The following is an 18,355-nucleotide window of genomic DNA, read 5'->3' as shown; positions in this document are numbered from 1 at the left end:
GGTGCCACTAGTACGTCTTTTCTTTTTACTGTACCAGGACTTTTCTACAGCAAGGCAGGTTGGATGGAGGATGCTGGCTACAGAGGTCATCAGAGCCCAGCTGCAGCGTCCCTTCCCCACACTGTAAGGGGTGTCATGCAGCAGAGTTTTCTGACCAAGATAGTGCAGGAGGTTGTTTAAGTGATGTTGGCTGGGCCACTGTATAAATAAGCCAAGCCCTACTGAACCACCGCAGGGCCAGGACTATGACTAATACCTGGCCACCGAAGTTATACCAGAGATGAGTTTGGTCCACTGGTAGCTTGTTCTCATTAGCAATAATGCTACCCTAGACTTGACCAGGTGTAAATTCCAGCTGGAGGAAGCTTATCTGCACTTGGCTGTTGAGCTTGCCAACTTTAAAATAAAATGGTTGAGTGGGGTATTGTGAGGGGCTAGTTGCCCTGACAGTGATACCCTGGTACATAGGGAGGCAGGGAGCCCCTCCCACTCCACAGCCACACTAGTTATAGCGTGGGTGTCTCCCCTCGAGGTGGAATTTATACCTTTCTATCTAGGATAGGCCTGCTGTTAGATCTGTTCTCAGCATTCTGGCTGCCTCTAGCTGTTGTCACCAGTGACTTCCAGCCATGACTCCCCCTGCAAATTAAGGCAGACTGCTTTTGTTTGGAGAAGGACTACAGGTAGCAGGTGTTAGATCCCAAGCAGCTCAGGACAGCACTGCCAACATTTCACATTAACAGCTCAACTCTGTTGCCAGGAGAGAGGCTAACTCTGCCCTCATCCCGCCACTGTGTGAATAGTAATCACTGCAGTGTCAGTTCATGAGGAGACCAGCTGGTTGAGTTACCCCCACAGCACAGAAAGCATCACTCCCACCCATTAAGAAGTCAGCACTGACCAGACTCAAGTCCATTTATGGGTTTATTTTACATGACACAGAAGGGCCAAGTCACATGACAGCACCAGCCATTGCACGGCTGCGGTTTTTGTATATGAAGCAGATGGTCAGAGTCACGGAGGCCAAACCAATAGCAGCCGCCACCAAGCTCAGCCCAAGCACCAGCCCAGGAGTCTCTTCTGCACCTGTAGGAAAGATCTGTGGTTAGAATGGGAACCAGGCACTTTTCCAGCTTTAGTGAAATCGCTGGGTGTTTGTATCCTACATAGGCAAGCCAGTTATTCCCTCTTTTGTAGCCAGGCATTTGATTTTTCCCTTCTTAAGTGTAGTGCTTAGCACTTCATGGACTTTCATCTTGAATTCTCCAGTCAGTTTTGAATTCTTATCCTGTACTCCAGAGTGCAAGCTGAGAGGGGTTGCACGGTGTCAGCCACATTTTAAGTACACTCACCCCTCTTATCTAAGAGATTCACAAAAATATTGACTAGTACCAGACCCAGGGACTGTCTGCTTAAATACACCCTCTCAGAGTCACAGCAGACCACTGATAATTACTGAGTAATATCTTTCAACCAGTTGCATCTACATGCATTTCCTTAGTTTGCTTATGAGACTCATTGGACTGATCCAAGGCTGACTAAAAAAGTCTATACACACACCTGACATCTGCTTCCCCCACCTCCTGCACCACTAGGCCAGTAATTTCCTTTTTTGACAGTTATTGATCAAGAACAAATGTCAAACCAATTCATGCTGCCTACTCCCTATAACCCTATTGTCTTCTAGGCACCTACCTGTAAGGTATGGCACAATCAGTTTGTAATAAAGTTAGGCTAACTAGTCCTATTTCCCAGGCCTTTGGTTCCCCTTTTTAAAGCTTGGTGCAAACGTAGTGCCTATCTAGTCCTTTGGGACCTCATCTCAGAGTGCATGGAGGACGAGTGATCACTAACGGTTCAGAGATGGTTTCAGCTAGTTCCGTAGGACAGATATCAGGCCCTGCCAACTAGAATACAGCTCAATACTTTCTATCCTGTTCTTTACCTACTTTGGCTTGTGTTCCTTCCACCTTGTTAATAGTGGTGTTGAGTATCTGGTCACCGTAAACCTTTTTAATGGTGACTGAAGAAAAATAGGCACTAGACACCTCAGCCTTCTTGATGTCATCCCTTATTAGATCCCCTCCCCACTAAGGAAAGGGCAGCCCCTTTCCTTAGTCTCTTGCTCCTAATGTATTTGCAGAATGGCTTTTTGCCTTTTATGTCCCTTGGCAGGTGTAACTCATTTTTGTGCCTTAGTCTGATTTTGTCCCTACATGCTTGTGCTAGCATTTTGTACTCCTTAGCATTTTTAGGACATTAAAGAGCTCTTGATGGAGCCATAGTGACCTTACTCTACCTTTCCTTTAAATTGGGATAGTTTGCAGGTGTGCTTGTAATATTTCTCCTTGAGAAATTGCTAGCTCTTCTGAATTCCTTTTCCCCTTAAATTACCTTCCCTTGGGACCTTTCCCTACCTGTCTGTTAATCGGCTATTTTTGAAGTCCATTATCTTGATTTTACTGCTCTTGCCTTAGGCTTGTAAGAGATCATTGCAGGATCTCTTCCACCCCAATTGCCTTCCACCTTCTGATTTGTTACCAATGCCTCCCTGTTGGTCAGGATCAAGTCTCAGATGGCTCTCCTCAGTTACTGCCTCTACTCTCCAAAACAGAATGTAGTGTGAACTTGTTGGAAGAATTAGTTTTTGCTGTATTGGACAACCCAGATGTCTTAGAAAAGAAAGTCCCCCATTACCACCAGGTCTCCTGTTTTGATATTTCTATTATGTCCTAGAAATTCCTCATCCACTTCTTCCTGATTTGGAATCTACAATGGACCTGCACTCCCCCCCCCCCCCGGATATATTCTTTAGGCAGAGACATTAAACTGATCTAAGATCCAGGAGAGGACACAGAACACATGTACATCAAGAATAGACAAGGTATCCTTTTTTTAAATCCTGTCCTTCCTGAAGGAGCTATATCCATCTATAGCTACATTCCAGTCATGAGATTTCTCCCACCAAGCTGGGACATAAGCTAAACTTATGTACTTCTACCACCACTTTATTCCCCATACTCCTTGGATGTTGATCCACAAATCCAAGACATGATCAGATTCCCACCTTGTTAATCCTATGACCCTACTGTAATTTTCCATGTTCCCTCCTAAATCTAGCCCTCTGTTAAGGTCACTCTATTGGTTCTGTGGTATGTGTTTTGTCATAACTTCCTGGAGCAGGAGTCAGGCACTTCCTGTTAAACAAGCCACGCAGATTATAAATTAGTCTCAGCCACTTTAGTGCTTCAGCCCAGCTGGGGGTGGAGTCAGGAGTGGAGGATGGAGAACTTCCCTGGATTCTAGTTTGCTTCTTTTGGGTCCTCCCCACTGGTCTGACAGCTCATAGGTTTGTCCTGGCAAAGCCATTTACTCAGTGTTCCCTTGGGTTGCAGGGCTGAGCCTGGTGGTTGCAGGGAGTTTTCACTTTTCATAAAAGGCCCAATGCCCTGAAGGTGCATGGATTACTACTATACAAGTTAAGTACCTGGTGATGCTGCCTTCCCTACTTCCATTTGATCTTCCACAAGATTCCTGGATCCCCAATAGGCATCAGTGATGAATAGGGGTCCTACCACAACATCAGCCTCAGCCTCCCTCAGTGAGGAGTCACCTGTATTGAGGTAAGAGATGTTACTACATGGGTGTTGCTTCGTTATCCACATTGTGATAAAGCCAAGCTGAAGGTCCCTGGGTTGTCTAGCAGAACCCCCTTTTTTATTGAGAGACCTAACCACCACACAGCCACCTATTAACTCTGATTATAGAGATCCTACCATGCCTGGAGGCCACGTCTCTCTGGAAGCGCCTCCCTGACCATCTGTCCAGAGGGTTCACTCTCCTGGACTGTCCAGCCAGCCCACAGTTCCCAGTCTCACAGCACCTGCAGATGTCTCGGGTGCCTTCCACTGGAGACCAGCTGGAACAGAACAGGAACAGTCATCTACAGTGAAGAGTTCTGTTCTAGGCTGCCTGTCACTCCCCTGATGGGGTTCTAGGCTACTCACATGTTGCCTGCTTTGTTGAAGGAACAAGCCTTGTTCAAGGGATCTGGGGCTTGCTCAGCTGCAGTGACTTTCAGATGACAGGTGATGTAGATCTGGAAGGGAAGTGGGAAGAGGGGTTAGGACCATCCCAGGGGACCCTAACAGCTGCTTAGCCTGGGGAAATCGACTTGGAGCAGAAATGTGGGCTCTCACCAAGTTCCTGGCATCTCCTGCAAACCTGAACACATCCACCATGAACTGCAGCGTGTCCTGCCTGGGCCTGGGGGATATGAAGGCCGAGGTGGTGTCATCTGATCTCCCATCCACCAGGCACCTACACACAAGAATCAAGGGTCAGTAAGAGTCCCTGATCAGTCTTGTTTTAGTCTAGAAAGGGCTCCCAGCTCTTACCCATTGAAGTCAATGACAGCATAGCGGGGAGAGGAGTCCCTGTCTGGGCTCAGGGTGGCCACACAGCTGTCCACAAAGAGCCTCAGAGCCACATGGTTCCCAGTGTGGACATCAGCTTGGATATGCATGACCTCCCCCAGCTGGAATCCATTGGAGGGTCTCTCAGCACTCCAGTCATCTGCAAGGCAAGTTCACATTGAGCAGGACAGACAGGCAGGCAGGGCTGGGCTCCCCTGAAGGCTCCTCCCACCTACCATTCATCAGGTGCAGGGAGAAATCCAGCCTCTCCTCAGCAGACAGGGTGGAGCTGAAGGGAACCCATGTTGGCTTGATGGCTTTACTGCTCACATTGTCCTTCCTGGGAGGAGGAGCAAACCTCAGTCACTGAGCCAGATTCCAGAAGGGGAGAGAGGGGATCTGAGCATCTCAGACTCTCACCTGGGGTAGTGACACTCAATGGGAATCACAGCTGGATTGGTTCTCAGGATCACTGGGTTGCTGGCAGGGGTGGGGTTATAGTTCAGGCTTGTGCTGTAAACCAGGGAGTCTGGGGTCATCTAGGAAGCAGCAGACATGGAAGGGTTAACACTAGTACACAGAGCATTTGTAAAGTCATTCAGATGAGCCCAAGAACAAGCCTCAGCCAGATGGAAAACTTGAGCTCAAGTTTTCCAACCAGTTCCCAGTCAACTGGCAACTGCCTTTGGAAGGACTGGACACTAGAAGCAGGGGATTTCAGAGCTCAGTCTGCTAGAGCAGCCATCGGAAGATGAGCACCACAGTAGTGCCATTTTACACAACTCTGCTCACTCTTTTCCTCTGTGCAGGTTGTGAAGGAATCTCAGACAGTAAAACCCCCAGGGTTAATCTGTTAGCTGCCTTGAGGTGAATTTTGACCAGGGATTAAGGAAGCCAGTAGTCTGTCCCTTTCCCTCCTACAGACTATGCAGAGCTCAGGCTAACACCAATCAGTTTATTCAGTTGCAGGCTCCGGTCTGTGGAGTCTGCAGACAGACTTTGGACGGGGGGGCTAGAAGTAAAGTCTGTCTGAGCCACAAGAGCACCCTCTTCAGGCTCCACTTGTGAGCCTGCTCCAGGAGCTGAGCAAGGCAGAATTCTTTGCCTGGCGCATGAGACTGGAAGCTAAGAAGAAGCACCCAGGAAAAACCAGGGAGCTTATCAATAACATGGACAAAATCCCACCCACTGTTCTCTCCTGCTGCCCCATTTTTACCCCATCAGACAAGGCAGGGGCAGTGATGCTAGGGATCAGTAGGGGCTCCTGACTTGCATAAATCCTTACCTGCAAGGTGCTGCCACATTCATGGAGCCCAGCTACAAAGATCACTGTGTTCTCTGCATCATTAAGGGACACGTACCGGCAGGCAGCTGGGCCAAGGCTCAGGTCAGCAGCTTTGATCAGTCTCCCCATCCCAAACAGATCCCTGTGCACAGTGATCACCATCTGAGCCTCCTCACACTGCACCATGACAGGCTGCAGCACGGACACAGCCCTGAGCTGGGAAGTATCAGCCCGAGCCCAGGGGTAGGGCTGGGCAACAGAGAGAACATGGGCTTGTCGTTGAGGGGGCTCAGCCCTGGGGGTGGGTCTCCAGATGGCAGAGTCAATCCTAGAGAAATCCCAGGGATTGTAACAGGTCACCCCACTGACCACCCAGCACAGAAGAACAAAGCACAGGTTGTTTCTGTACCCCATCTTGCCTGCTTGCAGCAAATCCAGTATGGAGGGAAACTGCTGCTCTGGGGCTTTATTCCGTGACTCAGAGCCAGGTGACAGCTGTCCCAGGTAATTAACACCCTCCCCTAATCTGCAGGTAACCGGGGCCCAATCATGCCCAGTGCCCACGCCCTGAACCAGGGAAATAGGAGGGCCAATGGGAATCAGCTCCACCTGTTGGTCAGTACATCAGCTGCAGTTTGGAAAATTCCTGCCCTGTTTCGTTCAATGGAAGGCTAAGGGTGGGCTCCACCACAAAGGGACCCAGGCCCCTCAATCCCCAATTTAGGCCTGTAAATCCTGGGTTTGGCTCCACTGTGATCCACAAATCACACAGCGGCAAAGAGTCCTGAGGCACCTTATAGACTAACAGAGGTATTGGAGCATAAGCTTCCGTGGGTGAATACCCTCTTCATCAGACCCACCCACTCCCCTCTGATACAAACCATATAGCGAACTCTGTAGGTGTCCAAATTCAGCAGCACCGAAGTTTTTACACTATAAAGGTCCCTGGTGCCCGTGTCTCAGCCTCTGGGCCCATGCCCAGCTGCCTCCCTCTGGGAGTCCGGGCACCTGTCTCCCACCTAAGCCCAGAGCCATCCATGAGCCAGGGGAAGTTAGGCATTTAGTTGCCTACCTCATATGCGGAGCTCAATTCACTAGCTGTGCTGCTTGCCCATGTTGACCCCATTCACAATTGCACTGAAGCAGGACGTGGTGTCCTCCTCAGATGTTTTAGCCCAGCGGTTAGAGCATTCACCTGGAATATGGGAGACCCAGGTTTCATTCCCCCTCTCTGCTGAGGGGAGAGAAAGGACGTGAACAGGGGTCTCCCATCTCTCAGAAGAATGCTTGAACCACTGAGCTAGGGGACATTCTGATGTTGGGCTTCCTCCTACTTTCCCATTCAAGCTGTTCTGTTGTGGATAAATGATGAAAGAGGGACCAGTCTCCAGTGCTTCCACCTCCCACCGGACTACAGCCGCATTCCTGGTCACATGCTCTCTCAGTCTGGCCCACCAAGTGTTCCACTGTGGATAAGTGTGAAAGTAAAATCTGTTCAAGGGGAAATTTGTGTCCTCTCTAATATTCGCATAACTCGTCAGATGAGTTCCAGAACTGGTGTTCTCCTTCCAGGGTTGGGGTGGAGTTTGCTGGGTTGAATTGTTTTCCCCAACGTGTACCCACATCTGCCCCCATATCTCCCCTCCCCAGAATGGTTTGTTTCTCAAAGCGAAGAGAGGGCCTGTCCTGGAGGGAGGATCCATTTGAAACCGAGATTCCTGGGATAGGGACTGTGACACTTCTCAGGGCAGCCAGGGCTGTGCAGCAACCTAGTTGCCACCAGCCTCCAGTATGAAGGAGCCTTGCCTGTGCCAGCTGGGTGTTAGCTCCCCAATGCAACCAGCCCATCAGCGCCTCAAGCATTCTTCTCTGGGATAGCCCAGCCCTGTGTTTTGCCTGGCAGGTTGACAATCAATGCGCCCCAGGCTTCAAGTCCCTTCAATGTGGGATCCACCCTGATCACTGGAGATCCACAGAAATCCCAGACCTTCTGTTGCTAAAGGACAGGGCGTCCCCCTTTACTAGTTTGGCGTTAGCTCACCGCTCTTGTATCACACACTACGCTTCAGCCGAATTCTAAAGCAAAAGGAGATTTATTTAAGACAGAATAGTCACATAAAAATGGTGTGAGAGCTGGAAACAAACGGCTAGCTGTGAAACAAAATCATAACTTGCGTTCTGGAGCCTCCACTTAACTAACAAGTTATCCTCCAGTCTCGAAAAGTGTCTCTCACCCAAGTTCTCTCCAGCATTTTCAGCTAAGCCTGGCTGAGACTCCTTTTTCATGACACCAACTCGCTGTCAGTTTACTTCCTAGGCACCTGATGTCAGGGTGTCTTTTTGCTCCTCAAATACACCAGAATGCACCTTTGATGTTTACCTCTAGCTAGGGTTCCCCCTCCAATGTTGACTTCATCCTGTTAGTTTCTTTCTGAAGTCTCTGCCAGCTCCTCATTTGCTGACTGGAGGAGTTTGTCTCAAGATGCACACCTTTGAGAGGCCTGCTTCATCTACAAGGCCTACAGATTGTAATTTTCAGTGCTCCTTGCATGCTTCCCATGCCTACATCTCACAAAGGTTATGATGACCTGTGTGACCCGGGGTTTCATTCGAGACCTTACATGACATTCTTTTGGTGAACCCAGGGGGTCCCTGTCCCCCGGTGTCTCCCAGTACCCTCTGTCAGTTGGTTCTTGGGACAGAGGTACCCCTGTGGGAATCTAGTGGCCTGCACCAGGGGCAAGCTCCAAAAGCTAGTCCATATGAAGTTATTCAACTTTATCTCTGGTTTGATGGAGCAACGAATGGGACTGCTGAGAGCCTGCATGGAATGACAGTGTGCCCAGAGGGAGACAGACACTTGTTCTCAACACCATACCTGTGGGGAGCCCATGGGATGGCATGCAACTGAGCTAATGTACTCAATGCTTTTTTTGCCTCTGTTTTCACTAACAAGGTCAGCTCCCAGACTGCTGCGCTGGGCATCACAAAATGGGGAAGAGATGGCCAGCCCTCTGTGGAGATAGAGGTAGTTAGGGACTATTTAGAAAAGTTGGACGTGCACAAGTCCATGGGGCCGGACGAGTTGCATCCGAGAGTGCTGAAGGAATTGGCGGCTGTGATTGTAGAGCCATTGGCCATTATCTTTGAAAACTCGTGGCGAACCGGGGAAGTCCCGGATGACTGGAAAAAGGCTAATGTAGTGCCAATCTTTAAAAAAGGGAAGAAGGAGGATCCTGGGAACTACAGGCCAGTCAGCCTCACCTCAGTCCCTGGAAAAATCATGGAGCAGGTCCTCAAAGAATCAATCCTGAAGCACTTGCATGAGAGGAAAGTGATCAGGAACAGCCAGCATGGATTCACCAAGGGAAGGTCATGCCTGACTAATCTAATCGCCTTTTATGATGAGATTACTGGTTCTGTGGATGAAGGGAAAGCAGTGGATGTATTGTTTCTTGACTTTAGCAAAGCTTTTGACACGGTCTCCCACAGTATTCTTGTCAGCAAGTTAAGGAAGTATGGGCTGGATGAATGCACTATAAGGTGGGTAGAAAGCTGGCTAGATTGTCGGGCTCAACGGGTAGTGATCAATGGCTCCATGTCTAGTTGGCAGCCGGTATCAAGTGGAGTGCCCCAAGGGTCGGTCCTGGGGCCGGTTTTGTTCAATATCTTCATAAATGATCTGGAGGATGGTGTGGATTGCACTCTCAGTAAATTTGTGGATGATACTAAACTGGGAGGAGTGGTAGATACGCTGGAGGGGAGGGATAGGATACAGAAGGACCTAGACAAATTGGAGGATTGGGCCAAAAGAAATCTGATGAGGTTCAATAAGGATAAGTGCAGGGTCCTGCACTTAGGATGGAAGAACCCAATGCACAGCTACAGACTAGGGACCGAATGGCTAGGCAGCAGTTCTGCAGAAAAGGACCTAGGGGTGACAGTGGACGAGAAGCTGGATATGAGTCAGCAGTGTGCCCTTGTTGCCAAGAAGGCCAATGGCATTTTGGGATGTATAAGTAGGGGCATAGCGAGCAGATCGAGGGACGTGATCGTTCCCCTCTATTCGACATTGGTGAGGCCTCATCTGGAGTACTGTGTCCAGTTTTGGGCCCCACACTACAAGAAGGATGTGGATAAATTGGAGAGAGTCCAGCGAAGGGCAACAAAAATGATTAGGGGTCTGGAACACATGACTTATGAGGAGAGGCTGAGGGAGCTGGGATTGTTTAGCCTGCAGAAGAGAAGAATGAGGGGGGATTTGATAGCTGCTTTCAACTACCTGAAAGGGGGTTCCAAAGAGGATGGCTCTAGACTGTTCTCAATGGTAGCAGATGACAGAACGAGGAGTAATGGTCTCAAGTTGCAGTGGGGGAGGTTTAGATTGGATATTAGGAAAAACTTTTTCACTAAGAGGGTGGTGGAACACTGTAATGCGTTACCTAGGGAGGTGGTAGAATCTCCTTCCTTAGAGGTTTTTAAGGTCAGGCTTGACAAAGCCCTGGCTGGGATGATTTAACTGGGAATTGGTCCTGCTTCGAGCAGGGGGTTTGGACTAGATGACCTTCTGGGGTCCCTTCCAACCCTGATATTCTATGATTCTATGGTCCATTCCACTGACAGCTCTTAATACGTATTTGTTCCTGCAGCACTAATAACTGATTAAGGCTTCATTGCCCTATACTAGGGCAAGGCAGCTCTCATGCTCCGGCATCTTAGAGCTAAGCTAACTGAGAGGTTACATCATGTTCCCCCTGGGTAAGCTAGAGATAAAACCCAGGTCTCTCCAGATGACCCCAGTCACAGCCGTGCATGAATGAATGAATGCATGGAGTGAATGTGGTCGGTTACCTTCCCTGTGCTAAGCACGAGACCACAGTCTCCTCCCACAGCTGGGTCGAGAACCCAGGAATCCTGATTCTCTGCCAAGCAGCTGTGAAGCCCACCGACAGAAAGGTTAGGTCAAGGGGCAGAGGACTGTGTCCAAACCAGGTGAGTCCCAGGGGTGTAATTTTGGCTCCACATGATGGAATTTCTCTTTTCCCAGTTTAGTGAAAGTTGCAGCAAAATTTCTATTTAAAAATCAGATTTTGCATCCCCTCTTCAAGGCACCCGAGAAAGCCAGAAAACTGGCAGGTCAGGGCCTGACAGCTCTACCAGCTGCAGTACCTCCAGGCATTGAATCCACACCCCTCATGCAGCACCAACTCCTCTTAGTTTGGGAGCTGGCCACTAATTTTGGCTTAGCAGCACTGAACCTTAGAGTCTTCTCTGTGAAATGAGGACAGGAATGATTCCTGCTGTTTGTCTAGATACAGCCAACAATATTCGGGAGGGAGAGAAACAAGCTGAGTGCAGGGAAAGGAGGGGGATTTGAAGGATGTCAGGGTCTTGGAGCTTCCCAACTAGAGGACCCATATTTTAGAGGAAGGGCTGGAGTTGTGCCAGAGGCAGGGGGAAATGTATCTACGGCTTGAGGGCTGGATCTCAGCTAGTCAGAGGGGTCCCTTCAAGAACAGAGGGACTTTGGGAATATGGGCTGAAAAGCATTGAGAGACATGGTCTGATGGTTGAGACACCACCTTGGCATGCAAGAGACCAAGGTTAAATTCCACATTGTGCCAAAGCCTTCCTGGGCAACCTCACTTAATAACCCTGTCTTTTCCCCCCTTGTATGAAAGGTGGTCAGCATTCCCCTACCTCCCAGGGCATTGGGGGAGTCATTGGACACTGTAGATGAGGCGCTCTGACCTTAGACAGTCCCTGTCAGGACCTTACTCGCTCAGAGTCCCTTCCACTTGCAGGTGCACAGCAAGCCTCCAAGGGCCCCTGCTCAGAGAGCTGCATGTGTTGGAGGAAAGAGGCTGCTCCTGCCCCACTGCAGCATCACACGGGAGAGGGTGAATAACCACTCCGGCAGAGAGCTTGTTCTGGGAACATACACGCTGCTGCTCCCTTTGCTCTCCTCTGGCCTGCTGAGGAGGTTTATTTGTGCAACCCTGGTCTTGGATCTGCTCTCCACACAGCTAAAGGGCAGATGTTGAAGAAGTGACATCCTGTCCTAGAGCAGGGTTGGCTGTGTTGTCTCTACCACGGTAGAGACCTAGATAGAGCCCTTTACACTTGGGTTTGAGTAGAGGCTGCATGATCATTGTTGTACAGGCCTCACTCCACTGCAGGTAAGGGCACAGAAACTGGAAAGTTTTTTTTAAGACACTTTCTGCCTAGGCCTGGTGGCAAGAGAACAGGGCTAGCCTGCAGAACTAACTAGCCTGAGCCTAAAGAGTTCACCCCAGCCATGATTTCAGTCCATGGTGAGAGCAATTTGTCTAAAGTGCCCCGATCCTTCTCTCTAAGGTGAGTAGTTACCCTAGAGCAGCAGTTCTTAAACTGCAGGTTAGGATCCCAAAGTGGGTCACCACCCCATTTTAATGGGTTTGCCAAGGCTGTGTTAGACTGGCTCAAACTAAAGTTGCCAACTGAGCCCCAGTGCCCAGGGCCAAAGCACAAGGGCTTCAGCCCTGTTTGGCAGATCTCAGTCTTTTGCCCTAGGCAGTGGGGCTCAGGTTACAGCCCCTGCTCCCCAGGGTAAGCCCTGGGGGTTTGACCCCCTGGACCAGGGCAGTAGTTGGACAATGGGGATTACAGTGCAATGAAGTTTAAAAACCCTTGCCCTAGAGCATCACCTAAAGCCAGTCATGGAGTCAGTAGGAACTCCCTCATGGCATCTGTTTCACTTAGAGGGCACAGTGGCTGGGGGATGTGTGTTCTCTCTACTGCAAGAGCCCTGTAATGGTTACAGGTGCCAGATGGACAGTTCAGATGGAGGGAAATCCCCCTGCCATTTGCCTCTGGGAGCCTGAAGGCAGCAATCTCTGCTTTCTTCACCCTCACATGATCTCTCCCCATGCAGCCCCGTGGGTGCGTCCATAATGTGGTTGGTGCATCAACCACACCATTTCCTTCCCCACAGAAGGGAAGGCATCTCCCTTGCCCATTAATACGTCACAGACCAGAATCAAGTCATTGGGGTTTATTTACATTAGACAGAAGGTAAAAAGGCCTGTGACTGCTCAGGCACTGGAATGGCTGCATCTTCTGTATACGAGTATCCCCAGCGTAATAAAGGCCAGTGCAATGGCAGCTGCCACTGAGATCAGACCAGCTGTAGAAGAGAATCCCACAAGAGGAAGGACACATGGTTAAAACTGCAGCTAGTTGCTTCTCCAGCAACCTCTCCTCTCCAAAAATCTACCAGGGACTCGCTGGGTACATGAGTCAAGGCCACAGTTAATAAAATGGGGGATTTTTTCTTTGAGCTGTATTGTAGGGCTGTGTTTTTTGAAGTCTTTTATAGCCATACATATTGGAGTTTGTCTACTAGAAGTGGCTGGAGCAGGAGATCAGCACCTCTTTATAAATCCCACTGGATAATAGGTTGCAGGTCTCAGGTCACACAACTGGTGTCCCAGCAGATAAGCCCAGGCTACAGTGGCCGACAGTCCTATGTTTGACTGGCTCTGGTTGGACCCTCTCAACAAGGAGCCCTTCTTGAGTCTTGTTGACTCATTATTAACACTCCCTCCTTGGACTAAGGGATTCTTACAACTGACTTTGTAAAACTCATTTCTTCCATCTTTTAGTGCATCTTTTCCCAGCAAACCCAATGTAGATTAGTAGTGACAATAGAGGCACCATGAGACTTGTTCATTAGAACTAGTTACCCTCTGATGCTGCCTTCTCTGCTTCCATTTGAGCAACTGAGAGATCCCTTGATCCTTGATCAGTATCCAAGATGATCATGGGTCCTACCACAACATCAGCCTCAGCTTCCCTCACCAAGGGCTCACCTGTATTGGGAGAGAAGCACTACTAGAAAACCAATCCATCCCATTTTGGGTGGAAGATCCCCCAGGAACAGTCTGCTGGAGTAAGCCAGACATCTTCCCAGGTGAAGTGGGCACAGAACCTACCATGCCTGGAGGCCACATCTCTCTGGAAGCGCCTCCCTGACCATCTGTCCAGAGGGCTGCCTCTCCCAGACTGTCCTCCAAGGAATGCGCAGTTCCCAGTCTCACAGCACCTGCAGATGTCTCGGATGCCTTCCACTGGAGACCAGCTGGAACAGAACAGGAACAGTCATCTACAGTGAAGAGTTCTGTTCTAGGCTGCCTGTCACTCCCCTGATGGGGTTCTAGGCTACTCACATGTTGCCTGCTTTGTTGAAGGAACAAGCCTTGTTCAAGGGATCTGGGGCTTGCTCAGCTGCAGTGACTTTCAGATGACAGGTGATGTAGATCTGGAAGGGAAGTGGGAAGAGGGGTTAGGACCATCCCAGGGGACCCTAACAGCTGCTTAGCCTGGGGAAATCGACTTGGAGCAGAAATGTGGGCTCTCACCAAGTTCCTGGCATCTCCTGCAAACCTGAACACATCCACCATGAACTGCAGCGTGTCCTGCCTGGGCCTGGGGGATATGAAGGCCGAGGTGGTGTCATCTGATCTCCCATCCACCAGGCACCTACACACAAGAATCAAGGGTCAGTAAGAGTCCCTGATCAGTCTTGTTTTAGTCTAGAAAGGGCTCCCAGCTCTTACCCATTGAAGTCAATGACAGCATAGCGGGGAGAGGAGTCCCTGTCTGGGCTCAGGGTGGCCACACAGCTGTCCACAAAGAGCCTCAGAGCCACATGGTTCCCAGTGCTGACATCAGCTTGGATATGCATGACCTCCCCCAGCTGGAATCCATTGGAGGGTCTCTCAGCACTCCAGTCATCTGCAAGGCAAGTTCACAGTGAGCAGGACAGACAGGCAGGCAGGGCTCCCCTGGAGGCTTCTCCCACCTACCATTCATCAGGTGCAGGGAGAAATCCAGCCTCTCCTCAGCAGACAGGGTGGAGCTGAAGGGAACCCATGTTGGCTTGATGGCTTTACTGCTCACATTGTCCTTCCTGGGAGGAGGAGCAAACCTCAGTCACTGAGCCAGATTCCAGAAGGGGAGGGAGGGGATCTGAGCATCTCAGACTCTCACCTGGGGTAGTGACACTCAATGGGAATCACAGCTGGATTGGTTCTCAGGATCACTGGGTTGCTGGCAGGGGTGGGGTTATAGTTCAGGTTTGTGCTGTAAACCAGGGAGTCTGGGGTCATCTGGGAAGCAGCAGACATGGAAGGGTTAACACTAGTACACAGAGCATTTGTAAAGTCATTCAGATGGGCCTAAGAACAAGCCTCAGCCAGATGGAAAACTTGAGCTCAAGTTTTCCAACCAGTGCCCAGTCAACTGGCAACTGCCTTTGGAAGGACTGGACACTAGAAACAGGGGATTTCAGAGCTCAGTCTGCTAGAGCAGCCATCGGAAGATGAGCACCACAGTAGTGCCATTTTACACAACTCTGCTCACTGTTTTCCTCTGTGCAGGTTGTGAAGGAATCTCAGACAGTAAAACCCCCAGGGTTAATCTGTTAGCTGCCTTGAGGTGAATTTTGACCAGGGATTAAGGAAGCCAGTAGTCTGTCCCTTTCCCTCCTACAGACTATGCAGAGCTCAGGCTAACACCAATCAGTTTATTCAGTTGCAGGCTCCGGTCTGTGGAGTCTGCAGACAGACTTTGGATGTGTGTGTGTGTGGGGGGGGTCTAGAAGTAAAGTCTGTCTGAGCCACAAGAGCACCCTCTTCAGGCTCCACTTGTGAGCCTGCTCCAGGAGCTGAGCAAGGCAGAATTCTTTGCCTGGCGCATGAGACTGGAAGCTAAGAAGAAGCACCCAGGAAAAACCAGGGAGCTTATCAATAACATGGACAAAATCCCACCCACTGTTCTCTCCTGCTGCCCCATTTTTACCCCATCAGACAAGGCAGGGGCAGTGATGCTAGGGATCAGTAGGGGCTCCTGACTTGCATAAATCCTTACCTGCAAGGTGCTGCCACATTCATGGAGCCCAGCTACAAAGATCACTGTGTTCTCTGCATCATTAAGGGACACGTACCGGCAGGCAGCTGGGCCAAGGCTCAGGTCAGCAGCTTTGATCAGTCTCCCCATCCCAAACAGATCCCTGTGCACAGTGATCACCATCTGAGCCTCCTCACACTGCACCATGACAGGCTGCAGCACGGACACAGCCCTGAGCTGGGAAGTATCAGCCCGAGCCCAGGGGTAGGGCTGGGCAACAGAGAGAACATGGGCTTGTCGTTGAGGGGGCTCAGCCCTGGGGGTGGGTCTCCAGATGGCAGAGTCAATCCTAGAGAAATCCCAGGGATTGTAACAGGTCACCCCACTGACCACCCAGCACAGAAGAACAAAGCACAGGTTGTTTCTGTACCCCATCTTGCCTGCTTGCAGCAAATCCAGTATGGAGGGAAACTGCTGCTCTGGGGCTTTATACCGTGACTCAGAGCCAGGTGACAGCTGTCCCAGGTAATTAACACCCTCCCCTAATCTGCAGGTAACCGGGGCCCAATCATGCCCAGTGCCCACGCCCTGAACCAGGGAAATAGGAGGGCCAATGGGAATCAGCTCCACCTGTTGGTCAGTACATCAGCTGCAGTTTGGAAAATTCCTGCCCTGTTTCGTTCAATGGAAGGCTAAGGGTGGGCTCCACCACAAAGGGACCCAGGCCCCTCAATCCCCAATTTAGGCCTGTAAATCCTGGGTTTGGCTCCACTGTGATCCACAAATCACACAGCGGCAAAGAGTCCTGAGGCACCTTATAGACTAACAGAGGTATTGGAGCATAAGCTTCCGTGGGTGAATACCCTCTTCATCAGACCCACCCACTCCCCTCTGATACAAACCATATAGCGAACTCTGTAGGTGTCCAAATTCAGCAGCACCGAAGTTTTTACACTATAAAGGTCCCTGGTGCCCGTGTCTCAGCCTCTGGGCACATGCCCAGCTGCCTCCCTCTGGGAGTCTGGGCACCTGTCTCCCACCTAAGGCCAGAGCTGTCCATGAGCTAGGGGAAGTTAGGCATTTAGTTGCCTATGTCTTATGTGGAGCCCAATTCACTAGCTGTGCTGCTTGCCCATGTTGACCCCATTCACAATTGCACTGGAGCAGGACGCGGTGTCCTCCTCGGATCTTTTAGCCCAGCGGTTAGAGCATTCACCTGGAATGTGGGAGACCCAGGTTTCATTCCCCCTCTCTGCTGAGGGGAGAGAAAGGACGTGAACAGGGGTCTCCCATCTCTCAGAAGAATGCTTGAACCACTGAGCTAGGGGACATTCTGATGTTGGGCTTCCTCCTACTCTCCCATTCAAGCTGTTCTGTTGTGGATAAATGATGAAAGAGGGACCAGACCCCAGTGCTTCCACCTCCCACCGGGCTACAGCCGCATTCCTGGTCACTTGTTCTCTCAGTCTGGCCCATCAAGTGCTCCACTGTGGATAAGTGTGAAACTAAAATCTGTTCAAGGGGAAATTTGTGTCCTCTCTAATATCCGCATAACTCGTCAGATGAGTTCCAGAACTGGTGTTCTCCTTCCAGGGTTGGGGTGGAGTTTGCTGGGTTGAATTGTTTTCCCCAACGTGTACCCACATCTGCCCCCATATCTCCCCTCCCCAGAATGGCTTGTTTCTCAAAGCGAAGAGAGGGCCTGTCCTGGAGGGAGGATCCATGTGAAACTGAGATTCCTGGGATAGGGACTGTGACACTTCTCAGGGCAGCCAGGGCTGTGCGGCAACCTAGTTGCCACCAGCCTCCTGTATGAAGGAGCCTTGCCTGTGCCAGCTGGGTTTTAGCTCCCCAATGCAACCAGCCCATCAGCGCCTCAAGCATTCTTCTCTGGGATAGCCCAGCCCTGTGTTTTGCCTGGCAGGATAACAATTAATGCGCCCCAGGCTTCAAGTCCCTTCAAAGTGGGCCCCTCTGTGGTTCAACCCCAATCACTGGATACCCAGAGAAATCCCAGATGCTCTGTTTCCAAAGGAACAGCGCATCCTCATTCACCAGTTTGGCATTAGCTCAGTTCTCTTGTATCACACACAGCACTTCAGCTCTAATCTAAAGTAAAAGGAGATTTATCCTCCAATCTGGAAAGCGTCTCACCCAAGTTCCCTTCAGCATTTGCAGCCAAGCCTGGCTGAAACCCCTTATTCATGATGCCAACTCGCTGTTAGTTTACTTCCTAGGCACCTGATGTTAGGATGTCTTTTTGCCCCTCAAATATTCCAGCAGGCACCTTTGATGTTTATCAGTAGATAGGGTTCCCCCTCCAATATTGACTTCTTCCTGTTAGTTTCTGTCTGAAGTCTCTGCCAGCTCCTCATTGGCATTTGTCTTAGACATTGCATGACATACAACACACAATGGTCCACCATGAAGAAAAGCATCGCCCACCCCTCCTGTCTGCAGGATTTTGTCTCAAGACCCACTACCTTTGAGAGGCCTGCTTCATCTACAAGGCCTACAGAACCTCATTTTCAGTGCTCCTTGCATACTTCCCATACCTACATCTCACAATGGTTATGATGACCTGTGTGACTCGGGTTTTCATTAGAGACCTTACATGTCATTCTTCTGGTGAACCCAGAGAGTCCCTGTGCCTCCCAGTACCCTCTGCCAAATACGTATTTGTTCCTGCAGTGCTAATAACAGATTAAGGTTTCATAGCCCTATTCCAGGGCAAGGCAGCTCTCATGCTCTGGCATCTTAGAGCTAA

General features: G+C 50.2%; 2 protein-coding genes across 2 annotated transcripts; both read right to left on the bottom strand.

Annotated features, from left to right (window-relative positions):
• Positions 1–911: 911 nt before the first annotated feature.
• On the bottom strand, positions 912–5,886 carry LOC311526895 (zona pellucida sperm-binding protein 3-like; the record flags this gene model as incomplete). The annotated part of the gene is made up of 9 exons (XM_084640359.1): positions 912–1,086; positions 3,488–3,613; positions 3,777–3,919; positions 4,008–4,099; positions 4,200–4,320; positions 4,398–4,575; positions 4,652–4,755; positions 4,836–4,954; positions 5,701–5,886. The coding sequence occupies 9 exons, from the start codon at positions 5,884–5,886 to the stop codon at positions 953–955; spliced, it is 1,203 nt and encodes a 400-aa protein (XP_084496485.1). The 3' UTR covers positions 912–952.
• Positions 5,887–12,734: 6,848 nt separating this feature from the next.
• On the bottom strand, positions 12,735–16,120 carry LOC311526894 (zona pellucida sperm-binding protein 3-like). Its single transcript, XM_084640358.1, has 9 exons — positions 15,610–16,120; positions 14,731–14,849; positions 14,547–14,668; positions 14,298–14,475; positions 14,100–14,220; positions 13,908–13,999; positions 13,674–13,819; positions 13,425–13,550; positions 12,735–12,865 (listed from the first exon to the last, which is right to left on the bottom strand). Exons 1-9 carry the CDS (start codon positions 16,021–16,023, stop codon positions 12,774–12,776), a joined length of 1,410 nt encoding a protein of 469 aa, XP_084496484.1. The 5' UTR covers positions 16,024–16,120; the 3' UTR covers positions 12,735–12,773.
• Positions 16,121–18,355: the final 2,235 nt, after the last annotated feature.

The sequence above is a fragment of the Lepidochelys olivacea genome (assembly GCF_965140295.1).
Source record: "Lepidochelys olivacea isolate rLepOli2 genome assembly, chromosome: 10".
Lineage (NCBI taxonomy): Eukaryota > Metazoa > Chordata > Testudines > Cheloniidae > Lepidochelys > Lepidochelys olivacea.
The sequence above is the reverse complement of the archived record's forward strand: the minus strand, read 5'-3'. Positions and strand labels throughout refer to the sequence as shown.

What these genes read in the sequence shown, in the direction of transcription:
- LOC311526894 (XM_084640358.1), bottom strand. Translation starts at nt 16,023, where the DNA reads ATGGGGTACAGAAACAACCTGTGCTTTGTTCTTCTGTGCTGGGTGGTC. An exon ending in TTCAACAAAGCAGGCAACAT is followed by an intron (nt 13,820 to 13,907) that starts GTGAGTAGCCTA and finishes GTTCTGTTCCAG; the next exon opens with CTGGTCTCCAGTGGAAGGCA. An exon ending in AGATGTGGCCTCCAGGCATG is followed by an intron (nt 13,551 to 13,673) that starts GTAGGTTCTGTG and finishes CTCCCAATACAG; the next exon opens with GTGAGCCCTTGGTGAGGGAA.